The 27,365-nt window shown below is 43.9% G+C and overlaps 1 protein-coding gene across 2 annotated transcripts in view; it reads left to right on the top strand.

The window, feature by feature from the left end:
- The first annotated feature begins 4,350 nt into the window (after window positions 1-4,350).
- Window positions 4,351-27,365, top strand: part of BAZ1B (bromodomain adjacent to zinc finger domain 1B) — a 129,696-nt gene continuing 106,681 nt past the window's right edge. For both annotated transcript variants that reach the window (XM_075013622.1, XM_075013623.1), the window contains exons 1-3: window positions 4,351-4,592; window positions 18,979-19,095; window positions 25,871-26,015. In XM_075013622.1, coding sequence (XP_074869723.1) covers window positions 4,480-4,592; window positions 18,979-19,095; window positions 25,871-26,015 — 375 coding nt within the window. In that variant the 5' untranslated portion in view covers window positions 4,351-4,479. The remainder of the gene's footprint in view (window positions 4,593-18,978; window positions 19,096-25,870; window positions 26,016-27,365) is intronic.

Consider the following 27,365-nt stretch of genomic DNA (forward strand, 5'->3'; position numbering starts at 1 on the left):
TATGCAGAAAGACTTCTTAAGGTTCTCGACTGGTTGGAGGTATACGGACTGAAGCTTTCTATCGACAAGTGCCAGTTCTGTAGAGCATTGGTGAAATACGTGGATCACATTGTGTCCCAACAAGGTGTGAGTACTGACCCAGATAAAATAGAGGCACTTGTCGCATGGCCATGTCCCAACAATTACAGGGAGTTTAGTACCTGGCTAGGATTAGTGGTTACTACTATAGGTTTGTGAAGAATTATGTTACCATTGTCAAGCCTCTGAATGATCTCACCTTGGGGAGACTACTGACTGAGGTAAAATAGAAGCACTTGTCACATGGCCACATCCCAACAATTACAGGAGGTTAAAACTTTTCTAGGATTTAGGTCCTGTAATGGTGTTGCTGGTGTAGATATGTGGGCAGAGCTGGTAACGAGGTTTGTTGCACCATTACAGATGTGTCTACACGTGCACGCTACTTCGAAGTAGCGGCACTAACTTCGAAATAGCACCCGTCACGGCTACACGTGTCGGGCGCTATTTCGAAGTTAACATCGACGTTAGGCGGCGAGATGTCGAAGCCGCTAACCCCATGAGGGGACAGGAATAGCGCCCTACTTCGATGTTCAACGTCGAAGTAGGGACCGTGTAGTCGTTGCGCGTCCCACAACATTGAAATTGCAGGGTCCGCCATGGCGGCCATCAGCTGAGGGGTTGAGAGACGCTCTCTCTCCAGCCCGTGAGGGGCTCTGTGGTCATCGTGTGCAGCAGCCCTTAGCCCAGGGCTTCTGGCTGCTGCTGCCGCAGCTGGGGATCCATGCTGCATGCACAGGGTCTGCAACCAGTTGTCGGCTCTGTGGATCTTGTGTTGTTTAGTGCAACTGTGTCTGGGAGGGGCCCTTTAAGGGAGCAGCTTGCTGTTGAGTCCGCCCTGTGACCCTGTCTGCAGCTGTGCCTGGCACCCTTATTTCGATGTGTGCTACTTTGGCGTGTAGACGTTCCCTCGCTGCGCCTATTTCGATGTGGTGCTGCGCAACGTCCAAGTTGAACATCGACGTTGCCAGCCCTGGAGGACGTGTAGACGTTATTCATCGAAATAAGCTACTTCGAAGTAGGCTTCACGTGTAGACGTAGCCTATAGGACCTAACCAGATCAGCCACACCATCGTGGGTTCATTCAGCTGCACATCTACCAATATAATTTATGCCATCACGTGCCAGCAATGCCCCTCTGCTATATACATTGGACAAACTGGACAGTCTCTATGTAAAAGAATAAATGCACACAAATCAGATATCAGAAATGGCAATGTACAAAAACCTGTAGGAGAGCACTTCAATCTCCCAAGCCACACAGTAGCAGACTTAAAAGTAGCTATCCTACAGCAAAGAAATTTCAGGACCAGACTCCAAAGAGAAATTTCTGAGCTACAGTTCATCTGCAAATTCGACACCCTCAGCTCTGGCTTAAACAAAGACTGTGAATGGCGGGCTAAATACAGAAGCAGCTTCCTCTCCCTTGGTGTTCACACCTGCAGATCAACTGCTGGTAGTAAGCCTCACCCTTGCTGACTGAGCTAACCTTGTTATCCCCACCCTTGCTCTGTCTTATTTATACCTGGCCCTGCAGATTTCCAAGACCAGCATCTGATGAAGTGAGTCTGTGCTCACAAAAGTTCATGCTCAAAACTTTTCTGTTAGTCTATAAGGTGCCACAGGATGCTTTGTTGCTGTTACATCTTTAAAAAAGGAAAGAAGGACAATCCAGGGAACTATAGACCCATCAGCCTTACCTCAATCCCTGGGAAACTAATGGAGGGAATCCTCAAGGAATCCATTTTGAAGCACTTGTAAGAGGGGAAAGTGATCAAAAGTAGCCAACATGGATTCACCAGGGGCAAGTCCTGCCTGTCCAGTCTGATTAGCTTCTATGACGAGGTAACAAGCTCTGTGGATATGGGGAAGTCAGTGGATGTGATATACCTTGACTTCAGCAAGGCTTTTGATACAGTCTCCCACAACATTCGTGTCCATAAGTTAAGGAAATATCGATTGGATCCTTGGACTATAAGATGGATAGAAAGCTGGCTTGATGGTTGGGCCTAATGGGCAGTGGTCAATGGCTCAATATCTGGATGGTGGTCTGTTTCAAGCGGAGTGCCTCCAGGCTCGGTTCTGGGGCCGGTGTTATTCAACATCTTTATTAATGACCTGGATGAGGGACTGGGTTGCACCCTCAGCAAGTTTGCGGATGACACAAAACTAGGGGGAGGGGTAGATACGTTGGAGGGTAGAGAGAAACTCCAGAGGGACCTGGATAAATTGGAGGACTGGGACAAAAGGAATCTGAGATGGTTCAATAAGGAGAAGTGTAGAGTCCTGCAGCTGGGGCAGAAGTATCCCAAACATTGTTACAAGCTCGTGACCAACTGGCTCAGCAGCAGTACAGTGAAAAGGGACCTAGGGGTTATGGTGGATGAAAGGCTGGATATGAGTAAACAGTGTGCCCTTGTAGCCAAGAAAGCTAACAGCATACTGGGGTGCGTTAGGAGGAACATTTTGAGCAGGTCTAGAGAAGTAGTTATTCCTCTTTATTCGGCACTGGTGAGGCCACATCTGGAATATTGTGTCCAGTTTTGGGCCCCCCAGTATAAAAAGGATGTGGATTTGCTGGAGTAGGTTCAGCAAAGGGCAACAAAAATGATTAAGGGTCTGGAGCACAGGACCTATGAGGATAGGCTGAAGGATTTGGGCTTCTTTAGTTTACAGAAGAGAAGACTTAGAGGTGATTTAATAGCAGCCTTCAACTTCCTGAAGGGGGGCTCTAAAAAGGAGGGTGAGAAACTATTCTCAGTGGTGTCAGATGGCAGAACAAGGAGTAATGGTCAGAAGTTGAAGAGGGAAAGGTCTAGGTTATATATTAGGAAAAACTTCTTCACCAGGCGGGTGGTGAAGCATTGGAATGCGTTGCCTTGAGAGGTGGTGGATTCTCCATCCCTTGAGGTTTTTAAGTCCCGGCTGGACAAGGTCCTGGCTGGGATGACTTAGTAGGGGTTGCTCCTGCTTGAAGCAGGGAGCTGGACTAGATGACCTCCTGAGGTCCCTTCCAGCCCTATGGTTCTGTGATTCTGTGCAAGAGGAAGGTGTGACTGATCTGCAGGACATCCCCATGTGTGAGCAAGAGATACAAGGGCCTATACCAGTAGAAAGGGAATCCTCAAGAGACTCCCCCTTACTCCTTTATTCAGAAGAGGCTCCCACAGCCCCTGCAATGGGCATGTGAATTTCCCAGTCTACTGGGTGGGGGCTTGAGTCAGTGCTATGAGGTGGATGAAAAGGAACCCCTAGACATTGAACCTGGTCCTGGCTGGTGCCGATCGCTTCTGGCAGAAGGGTTACCTCTCTCGCTGGTACTCTGCGATTATGGCACTATCTGTCTGTCTAGTATTCGACTGTTCTGTGCTCGACAAGGAGCGAGATGCCTGGTAGAGAAGCCCATATGAGACGCCAGCGGCTCGGGGCAAGTGCAGCTCATCGGTGACACACAGAACGGCCTGTTGTTTGGCTCAGTTTTTTCCTATGCTGCAACGAGGTCTTTCAAACACTCCTGCCCCAACCGGCGCGTGCGCGGGGAGCGGCTGGACCATCCCCACGCGGAGGACAGCGAAATAAACGTGGCATTTACTGGTTCGTAGCTTTTTATTTTGTGTCACGTTTTCAGGCCTCTCCTCTCTGCAGGCACAAGGCCCAGCACTGCCCCGTGCGAGGGGCAGACACCCCTGGCCTCCCCTCACTCCAGGCGCTGGCGCTCGGAGAAGGGCGGCGGCAGCCTGGTAGTATCAGTGCTTGGGCGGGGTCTGGTTCTGGGGCGCCGCGTCCCTGCCCTGAGGGCCCCCCGGCCCAGCCTCCGGGCCCGCTGCAGGAGCTGGTCCCGAAGCGAGGCCACACCACGCCCAGGCAGCGAGCGGCGCCCCCGCCGGCGCTGCCCCTTCATAAGGGGAAGAGAGGGCGGGCTCCATTTGTGGAGACAAAGCCGGGCGCGCGGCCTTGTCATGGTACCCGGATGGATTTGAGAGGGACGTGTTCCCATTGGCAGACGAGGGAAGAAGGCGGGACAACTAACGGGGCCACAAAATGGAGTCGCGGTCCCCTCCGCTTACATAACGTGACCTTTCACCCTGCGCGCTCCGCAGCCTAAATTGTCCGCTAGGTGGGCGGGGCTGGGGAGTAGATAGGCGTGTCGTTTGGCCACTACACTGTACAAGACTCAGACCGCGACCAATCGGGCTGTGTCGTAGCGGGAAGGGCCGGCCTGGTGCGAAGAGCAGGTTAGGGTGCGCGCGCAGCGCTTCTGCCTGCCGGCCGCCCGCTCGGGAGGGGGGAGGGGAGAGGGGAAACTCCCGCCATTTTTCAATCCTCCCGCCCGGGTCCCACCGCCGCCGGGGTCGCTGTGGGGAGCTACCAGGCCCGGCCGGGGCCGCTCCGCTTCCCGTCATGGCGCCGCTACTGGGCCGCAAGCCCTTCCCGCTGGCCAAGCCGCTGCCGCCGGGGGAGGAGGGCGAGAGGTTCATCATCCCTCACACACAGGAGGCCTTCCGCACGCGCGAGTATCCGCCCGGCCCGTGGGCTTGCAGGGGGGCGGTTCCGTGCGGCTGTCGGCCTTGCCGTCGGCCCGGGGCGGGGGGTGAGATGGAGCGGCTGTTGCGTGTACACAGACTAAAGCGGTGCAGGCGGGTCGAGAGCGCCCTGAGTGCCCGGGGCTCCTTGTCCCTGCGGCTGGAGCGCAGCGCCCTTCCTGCCGGCCTGTGCTCGCAGGAGCGCCCCACGCCGGGGCCCGCTCGCTGCTTGCGCCGGTGACAGCGGCTCCGAGGCCCGGCGCTGTCACTTCCCGTGGAGCCCGGGCGTCTCGCACAGCGGCCGGCGAGAGGGGCCCCTGCTCGGGCCCGGGAGGTGGGGGCCTGCCGGCGAGGCGTAGCTGCATCACCGCTTAATGTTTCTGCTCAGCCCGCCTGGGCTACGCGGCGCCCTTCCTGCCGTCGCGCACGGAAAGTAGCGAGTCCATTTCCGTTTTGGTGCGTTGTTGGTGTAGGGTGTGTCTTGCAAGGGTTCATCTCCTGGCGCCCGTTTCTGAGTGTGTGTCGCTTCGGAGTGCCTCTGGAGCGCTTCCTGTTTCATAGATTGCTGAATGACTTGTTTTACGGGTAAGGAAATAACTAAATCCTTAAATGACTTATTCGGTGATGAGCTTTCCTGGGACAGACCCACTTCATCAGATCAATGTCAGTCGCTCTGATGAAGTGGGTCTGGCCCACGAAAGCTCATCACTGAATAAATCATTTTGTTAGTCTTTAAAGTAGTACATTGGTGCTGGTTTTTGTTGGAGTACAAGCTAACAGGGTTACATCTCCTGTTACTAAATACTTAAGGTTTATTTGGTTTGATAGTAAACTGAGATGATTTGAGAAATGCTGTCTGTGTCCCAGGATATTTTTGTAAAATTTGGTATAGTGGTTTTTAATTTTGCAAAATAAAAGGATGGATGCGGTGGGGTTAAGCAGAGAATCCAAGTGTCATGGTTCATAGAATCCTAGGGCTGGAGGGGACCTCAGGAGGTCATCTTGTCCATTCCCCTGCCTAAAGCAGGATCAACCCTAAATGAAGCACATTGTCAAGCTAGGAGATGGGTTAATCTGACAAAGGATAACATTTTAAGAATTTCTAACATACATGCTTGTTGCGTAAAAGCTTGAAAATGGTAAGACTGTTTTTACCTGAGTTTAGGCCCTCGGATGTTGCATATTATGTTTGTGATTACCTGTGGCAGCGATAACTTACATTGTAGGAACTTGCAATTTCAACTCTGTGAGGATAGAGAACTACTTAGATTTAATCCCTTTTAATCCTTCTTGACTATTGGTCTCCTTTGCATATAAGGTGAGATTTACACTTAAAATACTGCATTGGTGCTTAAAATGCTCCTAAACTGATGGGAGAACTTCTCTCATATGTGTAGTGACAGAGAGAGAGCTGTGTTAGTCTGTATTCTATCAAAACAAAAAAGCAGTCAAGTAGCACTTTAAAGACTAACAAAATAATTTATTAGGTGATGAGCTTTCCTGGGACAGACCCACTTCTTCAAATCATGATCTGAAGAAGTGGGTCTGTCCCAGGAAAGCTCATCACCTAATAAATTATTTTGTTAGTCTTTAAAGTGCTACTTGACTGCTTTCTCATTAGTGTAGTTAATCTGCTTCCGTGAGCAGCAGTAGATATGTTGGCAGGAGAATCTCTTCCACTGAGATAGCATTACCTTAGCCAGGAGTTAAGTTGGTATAACTTAATTGCTTAGGGGTATGGAATTTTCACATCCTAAACGAAGTTGTTACACCTATATAACTATGTAGCATCAGCCTGGGCTAAGCCTTTGTAGGGTCAGAGCCAGAGCAGAAGGCTAGTCCCTGCTTGACAAATTTACCCCCAAGCTAACACATGGCAAAATAATAGGTATAACAAAAAAATGAGGCAGACAAGTACACCAGTTTGGTCTGTATGCAGATATCAGGGCTTGCATGTCATAAGTATTAATGAGATAAACATCAGAAGGCCCAACTGGCCATCTATGTAATAGTTATCAGTGGGCCTCAGTTTACTCTAGTTATTGGAGCAGAAGTGGCTTTTGGGGAGGGATTTACAAGACAAACTTATTTAGAAAGTCTATTTCTTGTGTAAGTAGTGGTGTGAAAAGCACAGCTCTTTCTAGGAGAAGCTGAGAAACATGTAACAAGTTGCTTGTCTGTGGTGGATTCTTTTATGTCTCTGCATAAACTTTGAAATCCCTCTGGGATCCTCTTTTATGAAAGATAAGTTATAAGTTCATTGTATTCTAGTGTAATTCTTCTTCTTCACTCCTTGGAGGGAGAAAGAGTGGGAAGTGGGTGGTAGGCAAATCAAATAACGAACATAGGAGCTGAACCAATAGTTCTGTGCAAAAGACTTACCTGTCTCTGTAGATAGGGGTGTGTGTTTTAATGAGCTCTGTAACTCTGCAAACTACTGTTCTTAGAAACTGATCTCGCCTTTGTATAACAATGGGCTGGAATTTGCAGGGAGAAAATTGTGAAAAAAATCTATAAACATCTGTGTACTTGAGAGATCTTGGCAGCATGTGAGAGAAGGGGCACCAGAACTTGGAACACTTTCTAATGCAAGAGGTTTTTCTATTACAGTGTGTCGAGCTGAAGTTTACACAATTGCCAGAGCTTCCGTCCTACCCCAGACAGATTACTCACTACACCCAGGGCTGGAGCTTGTGGTGTGAGCTGGCCAGAGCCATGCTGTGAGCCCCCTCTGTTGCTCATGCCACATACTTGTCCCGTCACCTGGTGGAGCACATGCGTGCAGTGGCTGGAGTGGCACCCCACGTGTGTAGCTCTCCTGAGCTGCACTTCACCACATTGCGCTGCCCCATTCATCACGTGGGGCTAATGGGGAACGTATTGGACGCAGTGGTTCTATTACTTTGCAATGCATTGTAGCCAGGTTATGCACATAGAAAGTATTATGTAGCCATTGAGAGGGGGGTATAAGTCTGAGATTTAGACAGGTGTTACTAATACAGTCAGTATTGAAATGATGTGTTAGAGCCTTAATTCAAAGTGAGTAGTTTTAAATAGTATAAGTCTAAATAAATCATCAGTTCATATGACTAATATCTTAAAAGTTGTGGGACAGGACTCTTTGACAGCAGCTCAAATAACAGTAAGACTGGAGGTTGGAGGCTTCAATGGAGATTAAAATTTCAATATATAACTGTGGATTGACTTTACTCACTGGTTTTTATAATTTTCTAAATCAGGAAGTAGTAAACCTTGATTTAAACCACTGGATTTTAATCATTTTGCAATTTGTTCTTGCTTTTCCTAAAGAAAAGTTGCTTTTTATTAGTTGGTAATTTATAGGAACGTACTGATTTGCAACTAAGTATAGTCTTTGCACTAAATTTTGTCCTTTCTTTTTGCAAAAAGGATATGCAAAAACTATACTAAATACACATGTAGTTAAGCAGTTCCATAGCATAATGTACATTTATTCAGATACTTAATTTTTAATTTTCTTTTTTTTTGGTATTAAAATTGTGGATGATGACAAGATTGTATTTGGTTGGGAATTGCAGAGAGATTAAAAAATGCCAAAAACCAAAATTACTGCCAACAACTTTGAAGACTTTAAAAAAAACAAAAAACACGCCCCCCCCCAAAATTCTACCTGTAAATATGCTGGTTATGCTAGGAAAAACAAAAAAGCTTTCTTTTTAACATGTTTTACATTTAAAACTGATTCATTAATCAAAGGAAGTATTTGCAGTTAATACATTGAATTTACTTTTTCTTGTCAGTATGCCCTTCAGATTTTTAGAACTAGTAGATCTCACTGTCTTACAGCCAGTTTCATTCATATTTTTCAGTTTTCAGTTTAATTTTGATTGAACTAGTTAAATAAGCTGTGGTGAAGAAAGTCTTTTCTGCACCCGGATGACACTAAACTGTTCAAGATAGTCAAGACAAAGGCAGACTGTGAAGAACTTCAAAAAGATCTCATGAAACTGAGTGATTGGGCAACAAAATGGCCAATGAAATTTAATGTGGTTAAGTGTAAGGTCATACACTTTGGAAAAAATAACCCCAACTACACTTACAATACGATGGGGGCTAATTTAGCTATAACTAATCAGGAAAGAGATCTTGGAGTTATCGTGGATAGTTCCTTGAAAACATCCACGCAGTGTGCAGAGGCAGTCAAAAAGGCAAATAGGATGTTAGGTATTATTCAACAAGGGATAGAATATAAGACAAGGAGTGTCTTTCTGCCCCTATATAAATCTGTGGTACTGCCATATCTTGAATACTGTGTACAGATGTGGTGTCCTCATCTAAAAAAAGATATGCTGGCACTGGAAAAGGTTAAGAAAAGGGCAACTAAAATGATTAGTGGCTTGGAACAAGTCCCATATGAGGAGAGGCTAAAAAGATTGGACTTTTCAGTTTAGAAAAGAGGAGACTGAGGGTGGACATGAGAGGTCTGTAAAATTATGACAGGTGTGGAGAGGGTGAATAAGGAGAAGTTATTTACTTGTGCCCATAATACAAGAACTAGAGGACACCAAATGAAAGTAATGGGTAGCAGGTTTAAAACTAATAAAAGAAAATTCTTCTTCACTCAGTGCATAGTTAACCTGTGGAACTCCTTGCCAGAGGAGACTGTGAAGGCTAGTACTATAACAGAATTTAAGAAAGAGCTAGATAAATTCATGGAGGTGAGGTGCATAAAAGGCTGTTAGCCAAGGGTAGGAATGGTGTCCCTGGCCTCTGATTGTCAGAGGCTGGAGATGGATGGCAGGAGACAAATTGCTTGATCATTGTCTTCGGTCCACCCTCTCTGGGGCACCTGGCACTGGCCACTGTTGGCAGACAGGCTACTGGGCTGGATGGACCTTTGGTCTGACCCAGTATGGCTGTTCTTATGTTCACCTGCAGAACTAGCTCCTGCTGTCAAAAGCTGGGTTAGCACTTTAACAATTCTGATTCCAGGTGCTTAGTCAGTAGCTTCTACCAGTGATTTAATGTTCTTTTTAGCTGTTGGAAGTAAACACATACCATTTATTTTTATGTAATTTAATTATAATATATTTACACCTGAACATTTGTTGTCATAATGTCAAATAGGTCTAATAAAAATGCCTGTATTATAGTTAAATACAAAAATGTGTGATTTAAATTCATTTTAATCATATTTTATCTGTATTATATGTATGTGTGTGTTAGTTAGTAAGGGGATGAGAGGTGTATGTTTGCAAGTGTTTTGAAGGATGTAATTGGAAAAGGGGGAAAAATTAGTGTCAATACAGAGGACATAACTAAGTGTAATGAGATGAAAATGAGAGGAGAAATGCAGCCAACTTTCTGAACACCCTACAGGCCAAGTGTATACTGTTAGTACAATGTTACTATTTTGTATTTCCCCTTCAGAGTAGTAGTGGAAACCCTAATGATTGGCACATTTTTATAAAATCAAAATACTAGTGAGTTATTCAGGATTTATTAATCTCATTTTGGGGGGGGTTATTTTTCAGTAGTTTTTGAGTTGATACTGAGATCAAGGTTTTTTGGTACCCTTTATACGTGCTGTAATGAGTATTATACATTGCCATTATATATTGCAGTGTGTCATATTTTTGACTTGCTCCCTATTGTACTTTAAATCATGCTGCCTGAAACAGTACCAGGTTAAAACACTGGGGAATGTTCAGTGCGCACCAGCATGGTATACACAAACCAGCTAATGTGCAACACAGTAGTGCACTTTAGAAATCACACACTGATATACATGTTGTTGTATTATTATTGTTACCACTGCTGCAAGGGCCAAGTGTCAGGGCAGTGGCACCATGTTGAACACTGATCCAGGACCTCTGCCATGTGGAATGGATTGACTGCCATGGAGCTTGTTGGTCTGGCTGGTGGCCCCAGATCCCAAATCCAGCAACAGTTGGCCAGAAGCCCTGTACCTTGGACTCCTTGCCATGCACCACTAGCTCGAATGTTGGACCCGGCTGCACAGTCCAGCCTTTAACACAGAACTGACATAGGCAGCAAATCTGTGCTCATTGGCCCCTTGTGGCCTGCAAATTGATAATTGGTGCTTTAGTTACAACTAATCACTTCTGTTTTTCCCCCAGTGTTTGTTGGATTTTTTTTTTTTTTTTGTATGTGGCATTCTTATCTAGTTTAAATCTAAAACTAGACGCCTCATTGCAAGCGTACATTCTGAAACTACTGGAAGAGACTCTAATGGATGTCTTCCATGTCTTTAGACATTTTGCTTGCATGTGTGAGGTGGGCAAGCCAAAGATGGCAGCCAAAGGAATGCATATGAGCCTGTTGGTTGTAAGGCGGATTTACCTCAGAAACAAAAATGGTTTTAGTAAATTGTGTGGGCCGCCTGTAGCACACAAGTTAATGGTATTTATTGTTCATAATAGTCTCAGAAGGGTAGTCTTCTTTGTCTGTTGTCACAAATAAAAAGTCCTGTAACACCTTTTAGATTAACAAATTTATTAGGGGTCATGAGCTTTCCTTTGTAAAACTCAGCCTTCATTTGATTGTGTGCTGCTCATGAAAGCTAATAAATAAATGTATTAGTCACTAAGGTGCTATAGGAATTGCTCATAATAGGAATCTGTGAGGGAGACAAGGGGAGTGGCAGGGTGAATAGTCTCCAGGTCTTCCTTCTAAAGTTGGTTTCAAGACAATCAAACTCAGACATTTAGGCCATTTTTCCCCCCTGAAAAAGGTGCGTTAAGAACATACTGTTTTCACTAGTGAAGACACAACCTTCAGTACTTTCTTGTGTTTTGTGTAGGTTCTTGCATTGAACTCATAAACATGCTAGACAAAAATCCAAAGAATTTTGCTGTCCAAGAAGTCTAAGCAGGTCAGATACTAAAATTACAGAAATTTAAGGCTTTTCATGGGAAAGCATGAAAGGTGGGAAACCGTGCTGAGCTCAGCTTTCATGTGGATAGGGACACGACAGAAAGCATCTAGAGAGACAAAAAAGTTAAGGGGTGGGCTTGTCAGTGGATCATGAACACTTATTTGGGATTAGTATTTATTTACAGCTGTGCATGGCTCTCTCCATCAAATTCTCTTAATGTGTTTTTTGACGAAAGACACCCCACAGAGTCCACTGCATGCTAGACAGGTCTACACCAGGGCACAAAGTTGAACTAAGTTACATAACCCCAGCTACATGAATAGCATAGCTGGAGTCAATGTTCCTTAACTCAAGTTACCATGGTGTCCCAGCTGTGGAGAGTCAACCAGAGGAACTCTACCATCGACTTTCCTTACTCTTCACTGCGATCATTGGAAGTACTGGGTCAGTGGAAGTGGGAGCAGCAGTTAATTTAACATGCCTGTACTAGACATGATAAATTGCCCCCCGGATGATCGATGTCTACACTTAAAAGTAGCTTGACGCTCCAAACAAGTCCTTTAGGTTTCTGGCCTATGATTTGGAATGAACCATGTTAATTGTGTAGTTTCCAGATAGAGAGAGGTGGGATGAAGTGCTAGGTCAAGTCTGAAATACTCTTCTGAACAAGTTGGCTGATAGGAATGTTTATTTTGCATCTCACTTGGCTTTATGCAGCATACACATGGGAAAGTTTGCAGTCTATGGGTGTGTCTACACTAGGAACTAACTTTAAAGTTAGGCACTACTTCAGAGTAGCCAGTAGAGAGTCTACAGACATTTTCCCAGGAATGGAGTACTGCCCCGCTTCAAAGTAGCGGGTGTGTAGATGCTCAGCTTCGAAGATGCACTGAGAAGTATGCAACTTCAAAGTTATTTTTGTAATATAGGCAGTCTATGACATGTTTTCCTAATTCAGGAATCTGATATCCCCTCAAATAGACACATTTGCCTTTGTGTGGCCCAAATATCTTTTCCAATGGATAACATTGGTAGCTTGTGACTCTTTTAGAGATGTATTTCATTTACATTGACTGAAAGACTGCAGTTGTTATATATTGTACAAAATGATCAGTTTGAGGCAGGTAGTGAGGGAGGAAATCAAAGGTAACCTGCTTGCAGTGTTTTCCTCGAAAAACAAAGCTTTCTGCTATCACTTGTCGTCTTTTGTTTAATAACTGTTCTAAGACAGTGAGCTGGGTTGGAAAAAAGTTCAATATTCACTACTTTGCAGTAGACAGAAAATGTTAGCGGGAAAGGTTCCACAAAAAGCAGATGTTTTGGCTGATGGACAAGGGACAAGCCTTTTCAGAACTTTGCCGTAGGGTGTTCAGAAAGTTAGAATATGGTTGGAAAATAGCATTGGCAGCACCAAAACAGTATGACACCTTATTGGAATGATTTAGTCATAAGAACTTTGCTAGCCTATATTTAAAGCCAAAGCATAAAGTAAAAGCATATTTGTAGTAACTACAGTATTTACGATCAAACATGAAGGTGTTATCAGTTGGAGAATTAACTTGTATTAAGTACATTAACCATGTTTATGGTAAGTGGTGACTTTTCTTGGTGGTCGATACAAATGGTAATACAGGTTGAACTTCTCTAGTCTGGCATCCTTGTGACCTGACTGGTGCCGAATGAGAGAATTTGCCAAACCATAGGAAGTCTGTATTGTCTATCGGCATTACCAATGCTTTCATTGCTTACTGGGCTCTTACAAGACATTTAGGGGTAAATTAGAGCTATATTGCAGCACAGAGTACTAAAGCCAGGACTGCTGGCTGCAAATAAACTATGGGACCATGGGAAACTTGGCAACACACCCACAATAAGTGGACAGTCTGGCTAACTAAAATAATGCCTGACCACGGATGTTGTCAGATGAGAGAGTGCAGGGCCAGAGAGATTCAGCCTGTTATTCCAAAATGATTCTCAAACTGTTGCCTGGTTAATAGTACTAATCATAGAATCATAGAACACTAGGACCGGAAAGGGCCTCTAGAGGCCATCGAGTCCAGTCCCCTGCCCCGACGGCAGGACCGACCACTATCTACACCATCCCTGATAGACATATATCTAATCTGTTCTTAAATATCTCCAGTGAGGGAGATTCTACAACCTCCCTTGGCAACTTATTCCAGTACTTGACCACCCTGACAGTTAGGAACTTTTTCCTAATATCCAACCTAAACTTCCCTTGCTGCAGCTTAAGTCCATTGCCTTTTGCTCTCTCCTCAGAGGCCAAGAAGAACAAGTTTTCTCCCTCTTCCTTATGACATCCTTTAAGATATCTGAAAACCGCTATCATGTCCCCCCTCAATCTTCTCTTTTCCAAGCTAAACAAGCCCAATTCTTTCAGCCTTTCTTCATAAGTCATATTCTCCAGACCTTTTATCATTCTAGTTGCTCTTCTCTGGACCTTCTCTAATTTCTCTACATCTTTCTTGAATTGGGGTGCTCAGAACTGGACACAATATTCCAGCTGAGGCCTAACCAGTGCAGAGTAGAGCGGAAGAATGATTTCTCATGTCTTGTTCACAACACGCCTGCTAATGCATCCCAGAATCATGTTTGTTTTTTTGCAACAGCATCACACTGTTGACTCATTTAACTTGTGATCTACTAGAATCCCTAGATCCCTTTCTGCTGTAGTCGTTCCTAGACACTTTTCCCATTTTGTATGTGTGAAACAGATTATTCCTTCCTAAGTGCAGCACCTTACATTTATCTTCATTAAACTTCATCCTGTTTACTTCAGACCATTTCTCCAATTTATCTAGATCATTCTGAATTATGACCCTATCCTCCAATGTAGTTGCAACCCCTCCCAGCTTGGTATCATCTGCAAACTTAATAAGCGTACTTTCTATGCCAATATCCAAATCATTAATGAAGATATTGAACAGAACTGGTCCCAAAACAGACCCCTGCGGAACCCCACTTGTTATGCTTTTCCAGCAGGATTGAGCACCATTAACAACTACTCTCTGGGTACGATTAGCCAGCTAGTTATGCACCCACCTTATTGCAGCCGCATTTAAGTTGGACTTGCCTAGTTTGTCGATAAGAATATTATGCGAGACCGTATCAAATGCTTTACTAAAGTCTAGGTATACCACATCTACTGCTTCTCCCTTATCTACGAGTCTCATTATCGTGTCAAAAAAAGCTATCAGGTTGGTTTGACATGATTTGTTTTTTACAAAACCATGCTGGCTGTTCCCTATCACTTTACTACCTTCCAAGTGCTTGCAGATGACTTCCTTAACTACCTGCTCCATTACCTTTCCTGGCACAGAAGTTAAGCTGACTGGCCTGTAATTTCCTGGGTTGTTCTTGTTCCCCTTTTTGTAGATGGGCACTATATTTGCCCTCTTCCAGTCTTCTGGAATCTCTCCTGTCTCCCATGACTTTCCAAAAATGAGAGCTAACGGCTCAGCTACCTCTTCTATCAGCTCCTTGAGGATTCTAGGATGCATTTCATCAGGCCCTGGTGACTTGCAGACATCTAATTTTTCCAAATGGTTTTTAACTTTTTTTTTATTTCAAAAACTAACTCTACCCCTTTTCCACCAGCATTCACTATGTCAGGCATTCCTTCAGACTTCTCTGTGAAGACCGAAACAAAGTCATTAAGCATCTCTGCCATTTCCAAGTTCCCCGTTACTGTTTCTCCCTCCTCACTGAGCAATGGCCCTACCCTGTCCTTGGTCTTCCTCTTGTTTCTAATATATTTGTAAAAGGCCTTCTTGTTGGAGCTCATTTTGTGCCTTAGCCTTTCTAATTTTACTCCTGCATTCCTGTGTTATTTGCCTATGTTCATTCTTTGTAATTTGTCCTAGTTTCCATTTTTATAGGATTCCTTTTTTAGTTTGAGTTCATGCAGGGGGATAATAGGGGATATTGATGATTTTCTAACAATGAATAAGGTACATAAGTGATTTTACCAGTCCTGCATGTGTGGTTTTTTTCAGATTAAGCATTCTTCTATCATTCTTTATTTTAACACAACACAGTTTTCCAGTTTTTAACACCTGAGTGCTTCCAGTGTCTTAACTGAATGTATGGTATTGTCCATGGTAGTGATGTTAATGGCTAACCCAGGAGTGTGCAAGAAGAGGGGCAGATCCCCTTGAGGAGGGGGGTGTGAAATCTCATAAGCGGGAGGGCAAAGCATGATCGGCTGCTGGGTCTCATGCTCATCAATCCTACTGAAGTGTGTTACTCTTTGTGTTCACATTTATACACCGATTAATAACATTTTTACATTTTGCATGCTTATTTTCTTATGCATGGTGAAAGACGGCTTTTTCATAGACACAACCAAAATTTTTGTCGATTTGGATTACATTAAACAGGTTGGGGCAGGGGCGGCGGGCACTAATTGCAGGGATGAAATGTGGGGCCCAGTGTAAAAAGTTTGCTCATGCCTGGGTTAACCGAAAAGACTTACCCTATGGGATTTTACATTCCTAGTCCTTGGTGTGTATAACTTGTGTTAGTTAAAAATTTCAGATGAGATACTCATAGACTGGCAAAAATAGCTGTAGATTACATGTATCATTAAAGTCGATGGAAATTGCAACCAGTCACCAACTTAGTGCTGTTGATGGAGAAACTATTTGGTTATGATGCAGTCCTCAGTCCCGCTTCACAAGTGGTTTGAAGTGAGAGAGATTGGATCTCTTTCCAATTTGAATGGAAAGAAAAAAGTAGAAATTACACACCTGATTGGTTTTAACATAGTTATCTCTGTAGTAGCATAATCCTGCTTTTCTGGGATCACAAACTACTATCTAGTCTGTAGGCTTCCTAGTTCTGTTTTGTGTGGGCTGGGAGGCACAAAATCTCATGTTCACTAGTTCAGGCATGTGGCCAGAGGGCTGTGTTGATGGGTGCTGACCCGGTGTAGCTGGAGTTGAGTTGTATTTATCCTGGAGTGGGGATGGACCCCCTAGTCTGTAAACTGGAGTTACATCTGCTAGTTTTAAAACTATACTAGAAAAGCACATCATTTTTATACTCTGAGGCTATGCTTGTTTGCTCGTGATTCAAGGGGAAGAAATGCATACAGAGAACTTCGAGTTGTGGGTGATAGTACACTCATCCCTTGTTAAACGAGTACTTCATTTACGAGTACTTGCTTAAACGAGAGACACGTTTACCTACCTTAGCTCACTCTACGAGTGAACTTCCCCCACTCATACAAGCCTGAACCCCCCAGCCCTGCGGCCCCAGACCGTGGCAGCCAGAACCTCCCTGCCGTCTGACTCCCATGGCCCCACAGCCTGACCCCTCATCCAGCCCCAAATTGTGGCAGCCTGAACCCCCCGCCCCCCAACTGGCCACCAGATTTTAACCTTCCCTCCCGCTCACAGCCCCAAACTACCCCTAGTCTTTAACCTTCCTCTACCCAAGCCTCACTCACCTTTCAAAAGGAGCGCCACCTGCTGCCACTCCTTCCCCGAGTTAGAAGCCCGAGGAACTAATCAGAGACTTTTACATGTAATTTAATAGGAATTTAATGTCCCTCTTACGAGTTTCTGCCTATGAGAGGAAAGTTGGGAACCAGTTGTGCTCGTATAGTGAGGGATGAGTGTATTAGACATTTCTTAGTTCCTGCTAAGATAAGGCATTTACTTGGTCTTTCAGATTGCCCACAGAAGAAGCTGAGTCTCTCTCTTCTCTCTAGCCCTGAAAACAAAGGTCCAACCTGTTTCACGGCAAGGAAGTAGATCCTTACCTCTCTCTTGCTCACACTGATGCAGCACATCTTGCAAACATTTGCTCGTTTTTAGACATCAAAGATGTGTGTTCTGTCACCATTTGTTAAACATTTAACAAATAGGGGTACCCTCCCTGCTCTTCCTTCTGGCAGATATATGTGCTGTTGTAACTATGGTCAATGTTCAAATATTGTCTGTGTGTATGTTGGCAGTATGTGTTTGTGCGGTTGGCGATGGCTCCCAAAAGACAATTGGGACAGCTGCTGCTTGCAAGTTTAGAATTCTCTCTACACTGAACTGTGGTTGTCAGTGCTTCTCGAGTGAAATGGATTTAAGCACCAGTTTTTCTTGCTAGAAGGTTGTAGGCAGGGCTTTAGTGCAAGTGGCTACTGTTTTTCAGTTTATTGCTGAAATGGTTGTTGGTGGCTGTCAATACAAATAGGAATTATAGCTCTCTTCCTAACCTCTCTCTCGAGCTGGTTAAAACAATACCTTAGCCAACCCGTGTCCCTGATGCAGTATCAAGAAAATCACTCATTTAAGGGTTCATTGTGCAAAGTAATCTGTGAAGGCAAACATCAATTTCTGGAACTTGATAGTTAGATGGAATCACTAACATTAAACAGCTATTTAAAATGAAAACGAGGGCAGAGTGAACAGTTGGGTACATTTAATACTGGTGCAACAAGATTTGGCATTCCAGAAACCTTTTTTTTAATAGTTTTATCATTAAAACATGCTTTTAATGGAGAGGAATGTTATGTCATTCTTTGGCTAATGGCAGCCTTCTTTAAAGATGGCCTGTTCCCAGTTCAGTTTCTTGCATGACATTGGATTGCTGTGGATACAAATACAATAGTTACTTGCCCCATCCATGCATCATGTAATTTGTGGCTCATTTTCCTCCGGATGGAACAGTGTGAAGGAGGATCCACAAAGACTAATGTAAATAGTTTTGTGTCTTTACTTCTTAACCAGATTCTATGGCGAAGAATATGAATATGTATGAATAGCCCTTGACGTAGTTTAACTGAGACATAATATAGACAGCCTAAAATCCTAGAAGTAATTTCCCGCACTAAAATAGCACTGCCTTCCAAGGAGAGGTAATAAACTACTCAGCCAAACGGGTTTAGTTGTCTGTGTGGCTGCAGTGATACATAGTTACTAATGTTACTGCAAGTAAAGCTTCCATGCCTGGTTTCCCATTTCAGCTGTGTTTCCAAGGTAAAGACGTATTACATTGCATCTCCTCTACTTTTTGCCTCCTTAATTCCCAGTATTTAATGACCAAAAATACTGCAGTTTAACAGTAGTGTTGATTATATGAAGAAGTTAATATTAACTTCAGTTGAATGGATAGGAAACAATTCTACTAACTTGATTGTTTTGGCGATTCAGGTATCTTCTGTGCAATAGTTGATAATCTCAAACTGTCTTTAATTCTGGAGTTTACAAGCAGAGGATGGAATAAGAACCTGTGTTTATATTAATTTCCTGTTAACCGTGTTGAGCATTAGTGCAGGTGCTTTTAATGCTATTTTTTTTCAAACAGACTCCGATTTAACTTTAAAGTATACAGTAGTTTGCACATAAAGATGCAGTTCTGCAGAACCAAATCTTAATTATATTGTCTCCTAGCCTGCATACAGTCAAGTGGGAAAGCTATATATTACTTTGGTTTTGCTGTCTGCTCCCTGAATTCTGTTTTCCTGAGCTGATGCTCCTACAGAGAATATGAGGCACGGCTAGAGAGATACAGCGAACGAATATGGACATGCAAAAGCACAGGAAGCAGCCAGCTGACACACAAAGAAGCTTGGGAGGAGGAACAGGAAGTTGCTGAGCTGTAAGTAACAGTGCAAGAGTTGGTATGCATCTGTTGTTAGAATGTGGGGATAAGGGAGTTGACTTTAGTCTAACACCCACATATTTGTATAGCAAGGAGGTCTTTTCAGGTTGTGACTAGTTTCCTAGGACTTTGTAGCTGAAATAAATTTGGCTCCAAAGTTGACACCCCCAATAATGCAGTTTAATCTGTAATGATACTTGCACAGGACTCTGTCTTCATGTTCATTTTCACAAAATAACTTAAGGTACAACATTTGGCATATACAGTAAACCATTGATTTTTTTTTTTTTTTTATGGACCCTGTTTTAGCTGACTTCGGGAACAGTGGATGTCTGCCAGACCCCCGCTGTTTCCAAAGCCCGCTTAATTGGGGCCTATAAAATCCTAAATCAACCCTAACCTCCATCTCCCTCTCCCCCCCTACCCCAAAAAGAAAGTTTACCCCCAGGCACCAGAGCCTCCATGTGCTCCTCCCCCCAGGGGTGGGGCAAATACATGGGCAGATGGCACTCAGGTATGCTATGGAGGCTCCAGCTATTCTGGTGAGTTGCCCTTTTTGGGGCAGGGGTGTGTGTGTCTGAGGAAGCCTGGCTGGGGGGATGCTAGGGTTAATACAGTAAATCCCTGCATATAAGGGACTTTTGGCATTAAAGGCCCCCCCATTAGTCCGTTATATCAAGGGTTCACTGTACCTCATCTACCTGCACAAAGATGGAATTTTTCTGTAATTTCTCCAGTTAGAGAGAAAACAGAAGAACCTAAGTAGTGTGACCTTCATTGGGTTCCACATAATGATGGGGTGTATATCAGCTAAGCCTCCTATGGGAAATACTTTTTTTCCTGATACCTGTAGGTGTCAACCAATGAACTAGTCCTGTTATGTTCAGTAGTATTTTAGAATAAGGTAGAGGTGATCTGTTCTGCTTGTAACAAACTGCAAGATTACAAGGTTAGTTCAAGCTTTCTTTGTTTTCCCAAATGATTGGCCTACCCCCACTTGTCAGTCACTGAGTGGTCTTTAGTTTGTATCCAACATAATACATGCCATGATGAGGGAACCTGTCTAAGTGCAAGTCCTTGAGTGAACTAATTGAGTTTCTTATTCCTCAGGTGTTGTACCCAGTGAAATCAGTGGAATTTAACACCTAAAAACAGTGTGTCTTTCTTGGGTTTACATACATTTCGGTTTTGACTCTATGGCTTTCTGTTCTTATCTGTTCATTGTGGGTTTGTAGATGTAATTGTGTCTTGGGTACTGCTTCTCCTGTTTTACTGGACAGGGAATTCATTGTTTTGAGTGGAATAAGAGGTGATAGTCCTAGGGGTGTACATCCCATGTAATGAGTTAACTAGTTAAATGCTAGGTTTAACTGGTTGACCGATTAAACGAGGTGGAGTGGCGGGGGGGAAGGGAAGGGTGGTGGCGGGAAGGGTGGCTGTGGAGGAGTGGACCTGGGCTGCTTTGGCCAGGCTGAAGTGCCCATGCCTGCAGCTCATGAGGGACTGGGGCTTTTCCAGCCCAGCTGGAGCATCCCTACTCACAGCACTGCTGTGAGTGGGGGAAGCAAGGTGCACTGCAGGCAGGGGTGCACCAGCTGAACCAGAGCAACACCAGTCCTGGGCATGCTGTGGGCAGGGACACTTCAACCAGGGTGCAGCAGCCACTGTCTGTGGCAGGGATGCCACTGAAGCTGGGCTGGAGTGGCCTTCCAACTGACCCTCCGGCTGTAGATGAGCGCTGCTCTGGCCCTGCAGGTTGATTTGCAGATGAGGGCTGCTCTTGCCTTGGAGTGATGGCCTGCCAGCCAAGGGCTGCTCCAGCCGTTAATGGTAACCAGTGAGGGCTGCTCCAGCCCTTACTGGTTAATGATAACCAGTAAGCCTCATCTATTTAGGGCAGAGGTCTGCAACCGAAATGGAGAGAAGAGCCATTTTTTCAAATTCAGTTACAAAATCAATACTTCAGGAGCTGCAGTGCATGTAAATGAGAGAATCCTTAATGTCAAACCATACTTTTTGTCACCCCTGTTTTAAGAACAGTGCACACACAATGGTTTGTACCAGTTAGAAAGGTGTTACCCCATCTCCAGACTTTACCCACTTGAGCCCTCAACCCTTCCCCCCTAAACTCCAGTCTTAACTCTTCTTAGCCCCAAACCTACCCTCCCTTCCTCCCTCCCATGTTCCCAGGATTTACTTTCCTCAGCCGATGAGCTCTGCACGCTGCTGCTCCTCTCTGGCTGCCGCCTCCCCTCTGCTGCTGCCTCCTCAGCACAGCTGCGCAGGGACAGCCAGAGCAGGCTTGGCTGCCCCTCCACCATGTTGAGCACAGGTGACTCCTTGCCCTGCCGACTTCCTTTTCCCTGGGTTCCTGCTGCTGCTGACTCTGTGTGCTGCTCTGGAGGCTGCCACTGCTTAGCCAAAAACCTAATCTCGGTTTTAATGGTGGGCTTTGTTTAAATGGCAGGCGTGGCAGCCTCCAGAGCAACAAACGGAGTCAGCAGAGGCAGCCTCCTGTGCTGCACGTCTCCTTTAAAGAGCTGCAGGTTGCTGACCCCGGCTTAGAGTGAGTCTTACTGTTTAATCGGGTAACTGTTACTATCCCTAGATAGCACATGGCATAGAAAGGAATTGTCTACAAATTTTTTTTCTTTAAAACTATTCCCCAACAGTCCAAGATGCCAGTAGCTTTAGCCTGAAGTATAGTTGCTTTGATCTCTTCCCCATACTTCAGTATGAGGAAAATGCATGTTGTTCGTTTTGTAATTGCATAATCTTGAAGTAGCTGAGTCAGTGTATCACTTTCTTAGTTTTGCTCTCTTAATCACAGGATACAGGATTAGGTAACTGCTCCTGCTTTTTCTGAAAGTTTTCAGTTACATAAATGAGTGTCTCAGATCAGACTGATAGCGGAGAAGGCTGGACAAAAGAACAAAAACCTATACGCTTGCTTTGTCAATTTTCAAAAGGCATTTGACAGTATAGATCAGACAGTGACTTGGGCGGTGTTGGAGTCATATGGAGTGGAGAGCATACTAATACAGTTGTTGAAAGATATCGATGATGCGGAGGCAGCGGTGAGAACATGCAGGGGGAGTTGGGAGTTATAACAGGCAGAGTTACGAGACAATGAGATCCAATATTGCCAAGTATCTTCATCATGCATCTGGAGAGAGCGATGAACAAGATCAAGGAAGAGGTAGTAGGGATATCTATGCACGGGAAAAGAACTAATAACTTGAGGTTTGTGGACGATATAGTTATCATTGAGGAAAATGAGGAGAAGCTAGCAAAAATGGTGCAAGTGTTAAACAAAGAAGGGAAGCAGTATGGACTGATTATGAACATCGTTAAAACAAAAACAGTGGTATTTGGAGATAATGAAATGGGAAGGAAGATCAGTGTGGATGGTATTGAACTAGAAAATGTAGAGAAGGTCACATATCTGGGGAGCAACATAACGTATGATCTAGACTGTAAAAAGGAAATAGCGACTAGAATAGCGAAAGCGAGAGCGAGTTTGAAGGCGATGGATAAGATCTGGAAAAGCAAAGCAATTAGCTTAAGAACGAAGCTGGGCATCTTGAAAATGTGTGTATTGAGCAGCACGTTGTACGGATGTGAGACATGGGTGATGACAAAAGATTCGAAAAGAAGAATATTGGTGTTCGAAAGGAGTTATAGAAAGATTCTGAGAATAAGATGGATGCAGAAGGTCACCAATGAGGAAGTATATAGGAAGATACAGCTGAAAGAGAACCTGCTGCAGAAGGTTATAAAACGGAAGCTACAAGTATTTGGACGTATTTGCAGAATAAACGATGAATGGAAAATCAAGACCCTATTCGGTATAATGGATGGCTCGAATAGGAGAGGCAGACCCCACAGAGAATGGGTAGATGATGTAGTAGATTGGTGCGGAGCTAGTCTACAAAAACTGAGCCACTCTGCACTGGATAGGGAAAGATGGAAAGAAATAGTGAGAGACACATCAGACACCAACGGGCGATGAATCCAGTTATTGATGTTGATGTTGTCTCAGATCAGTCTAGTTACAATTTTTTAGTTCAACCAATAGACATCTGATACAGTAAATCCTTGAAATGCTTGATTTCGAGTTGTGCTTAACTCGCATTGGTGCGAGTTAAGTGCAATTCAAAAGCCTGCTCTCCCCGGCCCGCACAACCCTGGTTCAGCTCCCTTGTCTTAGTTCAAACCACATGTGCATTCCAGCTCAACCCCCATGGAGCAGCCCCAGCTCAACTTCACTCCCTCTCCTGCCCACCAGCTCACCACCCCTGTGCATGGCTCTGGCTCAACCCCTCCTCCTTGGTTCAAACTCCTGTGGATGGCTCCAGCTCAACTCTGCCTCCTCACAGCCTTAACTCCCCTGCCACCCTCCCATGTCTCCATCCCACCTTCAGGCTTAACCCTCCCCGACTGCCCCTCCCCCCCCAACCCAGGATTTTACCTTTCAAAAGGAGCTCCAGGTGCTCCTGCTGCTTCCCCGGCTGCATTCCACTGGGGAAAAAGCCACCCTCGACTTAGGCAAAATTCGAGTTACTTGAGGGTACATGGGAATGCAACCCTGGCGTAACTCAAGGGACTAGTGTAAATAAGTCTCTTAAGCTATGTCTACACTAGAGCGATCTGTTGATAGAAGCTTCTGTTGCAGCCAGGCTGCCAAGTGGATCGCTCTTTGTCTGCAGAGTGGATCGAAAGAGTGGCCAGACTGCCTAGATGCACTCTTGACAAAACAGTCAACCAGAAGCACAGCAGATGGGCGTCTGGTGTCCTGGAAGCCCTGCCTGTGGACAGAAGGCCTCCTGGAACATCCAGCCCGGCTTTGTTGACAGAAATGCCATGGTTTGTCAATTTACTGTCAACAGAAAGCCTTGGGAATGTGGATGCTCGTGCGTTTCGTTGACAAAACTCTCTAGTGTAGACATAGCATTAGAGACCAGTCTCTGTGTTGAATGAGAATTACGATAATTGCATGCATTTGCAGACTTAGAACTAAAACATTGATCTGAACATACAAATTTAGTCAGCCTTTCTCCTGAAGCATCCACTGGTTAGTAATCATAGAATAAATACAAATGAGGACTCAATCATCTAGAGCTACCTTTAATATAAGAGAGATTTTGGTAGCATGAAGTTTTTCTGTTGCTAAACAAACTTGAAATTGTTTTGCTGAATTTTTTTTTTTTTAAAAGGCATGTATGGTGAAAATTAAACTGACGTCCTTTCTTTAAGGACCGAGGTGCTCAGCATGCTAGCTGATGGCCACTAGCCACATGTGCCTATCTGGCTGGATGAGTGTGTCTAGCTGTCTTAAAAACTAAATATATTTTCAGAACAATGTGGGTTGTTCCCTATAACAGTAGTTGCTATATTGGCTACTGCTTCATAACTGGTTGGACAAAACAGATTTAGGAAGAAGGATGAGGCAAGCCTGCCCCCATCCTTCCAATTCATTGGGTCTCCAACTTTGTGTATTGAGGACCCCTTTTGTACAGCAAGTCTGAGTGCTACCCCTCCCTGCCTTATAAATTAAAACATATTTTTTATATTTAATACTGTTTTAAACTCTTTATGTTTTCACAGCATGCTTAATAGCTAGGTGGGTGGCAGGTGCTTGTGACCCCCCCCCCCCCCCGCCCGCACCCAGTAAAAAAGTTACAACCTTGCTATTGGCCCTCAGTTTGAGAATCCCTTTTCTTATTAATCATGAAATCCTTCAAAGAACTAAATCCATGTAAGAATATTGGGCACAACAGTTAGTGGAACATGTATACATAGATTGAAATATTACACAATAATTGCTTTGAACTACTTGCACGTTATAAGAAATATAAACAATTTAACATAATGTGAAGTTAATATTGCAGAAAATGATAAACTTCGGGTGGAATTATAATACTTCTGTAGGGAAGACATCTTAAAATTAAAAGGTGAAAAGTGTTTTGTATATTTTAAAGTCACTCCCTCTAGGGCATCTGGCATTGGCCACTGTTGGAAGACAAGATACTAGGTTAGTTGAACCTTTGGTCTGATCCATTACGGCCATTCCTATGTTCTTACATAAAATAACCTAGTGTTTGACACACTTAAAGCAGTCACATACCCCTTTGAGGACTTCAGCCTTCTCAGTGTACTCCCTCTCCTAGTGTCATCCCAGTGTTTATCTCCTGATTTTTAGTAATTTTATTGTCTGCTGTGTACCTCTTGAAATCCTTTAGAGTAGCACCAGTGGTACATTGACCACACTTTGGAAAACACTGAACTAAACTGTACACCTATAGTGGGCAGAATACAAAATAACTGGAAGAAAGGTTGGTTCTTTTAGGTATTACTGCAGTAGAAATGTTTAAGAATAAAAAATACAGAATCTGTTTTTTCTGGGTAGGAAAAGTATTAAAAAAAAATCTCTTGCCATATTTTTGAGTCAGGAAAACAGGCAGAGTTTGTTTGTGTAGGTACCACTTCATAGGGAGATGGCAGTTGCAGGCATGGCCAGCGTGGCACAGTTGCCCAAATGATCTTTTTATTTTTTATTGACACTGGAGTGAATTTATATTGTTGAGACTATGAACATGTTTTGTGATATATCCTATCTGGACTGCTTGCATTATTATATATTATTATGTGGTGTCAGCGTGAAGCATTTACTTCAGTGTCAGAATACTGTCAGTGGGATGAATGGCCAGACCATATTACACTTCATGTTTGGTTGGGCTGGATAATGTAAACTTTTTAAATCCTTTCTCAGCTTGAAGGAGGAATTTCCCATCTGGTATGAGAAACTGGTACTGGAAATGGTCCACCACAATACCATCTCCTTGGAGAAGCTTGTAGATTCAGCCTGGCTAGAGATCATGACCAAATATGCTGTGGATGAGGAGTGTGATTTTGAGGTAAGGCTCTAGTTTCAAATACTTTCCATGCTTTTACTTAATGGCGCTGCTACTTAGCTTCCATCAGGGAGACAGAAGAGGAGGTCAAAATATTTTTGCTCACCAGTCTTAATGACTATCTATATTTGGTGGTGTTAGAACATAGTACAGGTTGGCACCCTTGGAACCTCACTGGTGCTGGATGAGAACGTTTGCCAGAGGATGGGAGGTCAATATTTTCTAGCACATTACCAACACTTTCACTGCTTATCAGTCTCTTAGAAGATATTTAGCTGTAATTTACAGCCAAATAACAGCTAAGAACACTGAGAGCCAGGATTGGTGGCTGTAAAACTTTTTGGGACCACTGGAGACTTAGCCACACCCATGATAAATGGTAGTCTAACTGAAATCTTGCCAGATGAGAGAATTCTGGATTAGAGAGGGTCAATCTGTAGTGGCTTTGTCAAAGGAAATTTATGGCATATCTAGAAGGGGAAGAGGTTCACATGAGAGTTGTCAAGCAATTAAAGAACAAATCATTATTCATTATGCAGTCAGTCATGCTGTTAAAAAATAGAATATCATTGCTTAAAATTAAGACTTTTTTATACTTTTAAATATATAGATTTCTGATACAATACAGAATACAAAATGTAGAATGCTCACTTTGTGTTTTTAATTACAAATATTTGCACTGTAACTCCCCTGCAAAACTATTATTTTTCGATTCCCTCATTGAGTGTTGTAATGTACTTTGTTTATCATGAAACTTGAACTTAGAAATGTAGAACTATGTGCAAAATATTTAAAGTAAAACTTTACAGCCTGTAAGTCCATTCAATTACACTCTTTTATTCATTCAGTGAAGTTTGTTTTCAGGAGCTAATGCTGTCATTTCGTTTACATATCAAGTGAAAAGTAATGGAGATAAGAGAAATTATTTTGTTAGTCTTAAAAGCAGTCATGTAGCACTTTAATCTTTTACATCAACTGAAAGTAACAGGGCTTTAAGTGATTGCTCTTGTGCATGCCAATGTGTATGGGCCTGCACCAAGTACATAGCTGTCTATTTTTTTTCTTCTGTTGCAGAACGTGTCAGGTCAGCTGTGGAGTCCCCTAGAGTGGTGCCTCTATGGCAGGAAATATAGACCCCTGTTCCATTTGGTTTCTTCTTTCTGTTGCTGTAGCTTCTGGTGTCTTGCTATGCAAGTCTTTAGACCCTAGTGTGTATAGTTCTTTAGAGTTGAGGGTAGTTGTTTTGATTTTATAACAGCAGTAGTTAGTTTTGGGGAGGTTTCCCCTGCCATTTGTTTGTGCTTGGGGCATACAGAGATCCCAGGGCTTCAAGCCGTGTTCTGAGTGTGGAAA

This window comes from Carettochelys insculpta, chromosome 19 (assembly GCF_033958435.1).
Source record: "Carettochelys insculpta isolate YL-2023 chromosome 19, ASM3395843v1, whole genome shotgun sequence".
Lineage (NCBI taxonomy): Eukaryota > Metazoa > Chordata > Testudines > Carettochelyidae > Carettochelys > Carettochelys insculpta.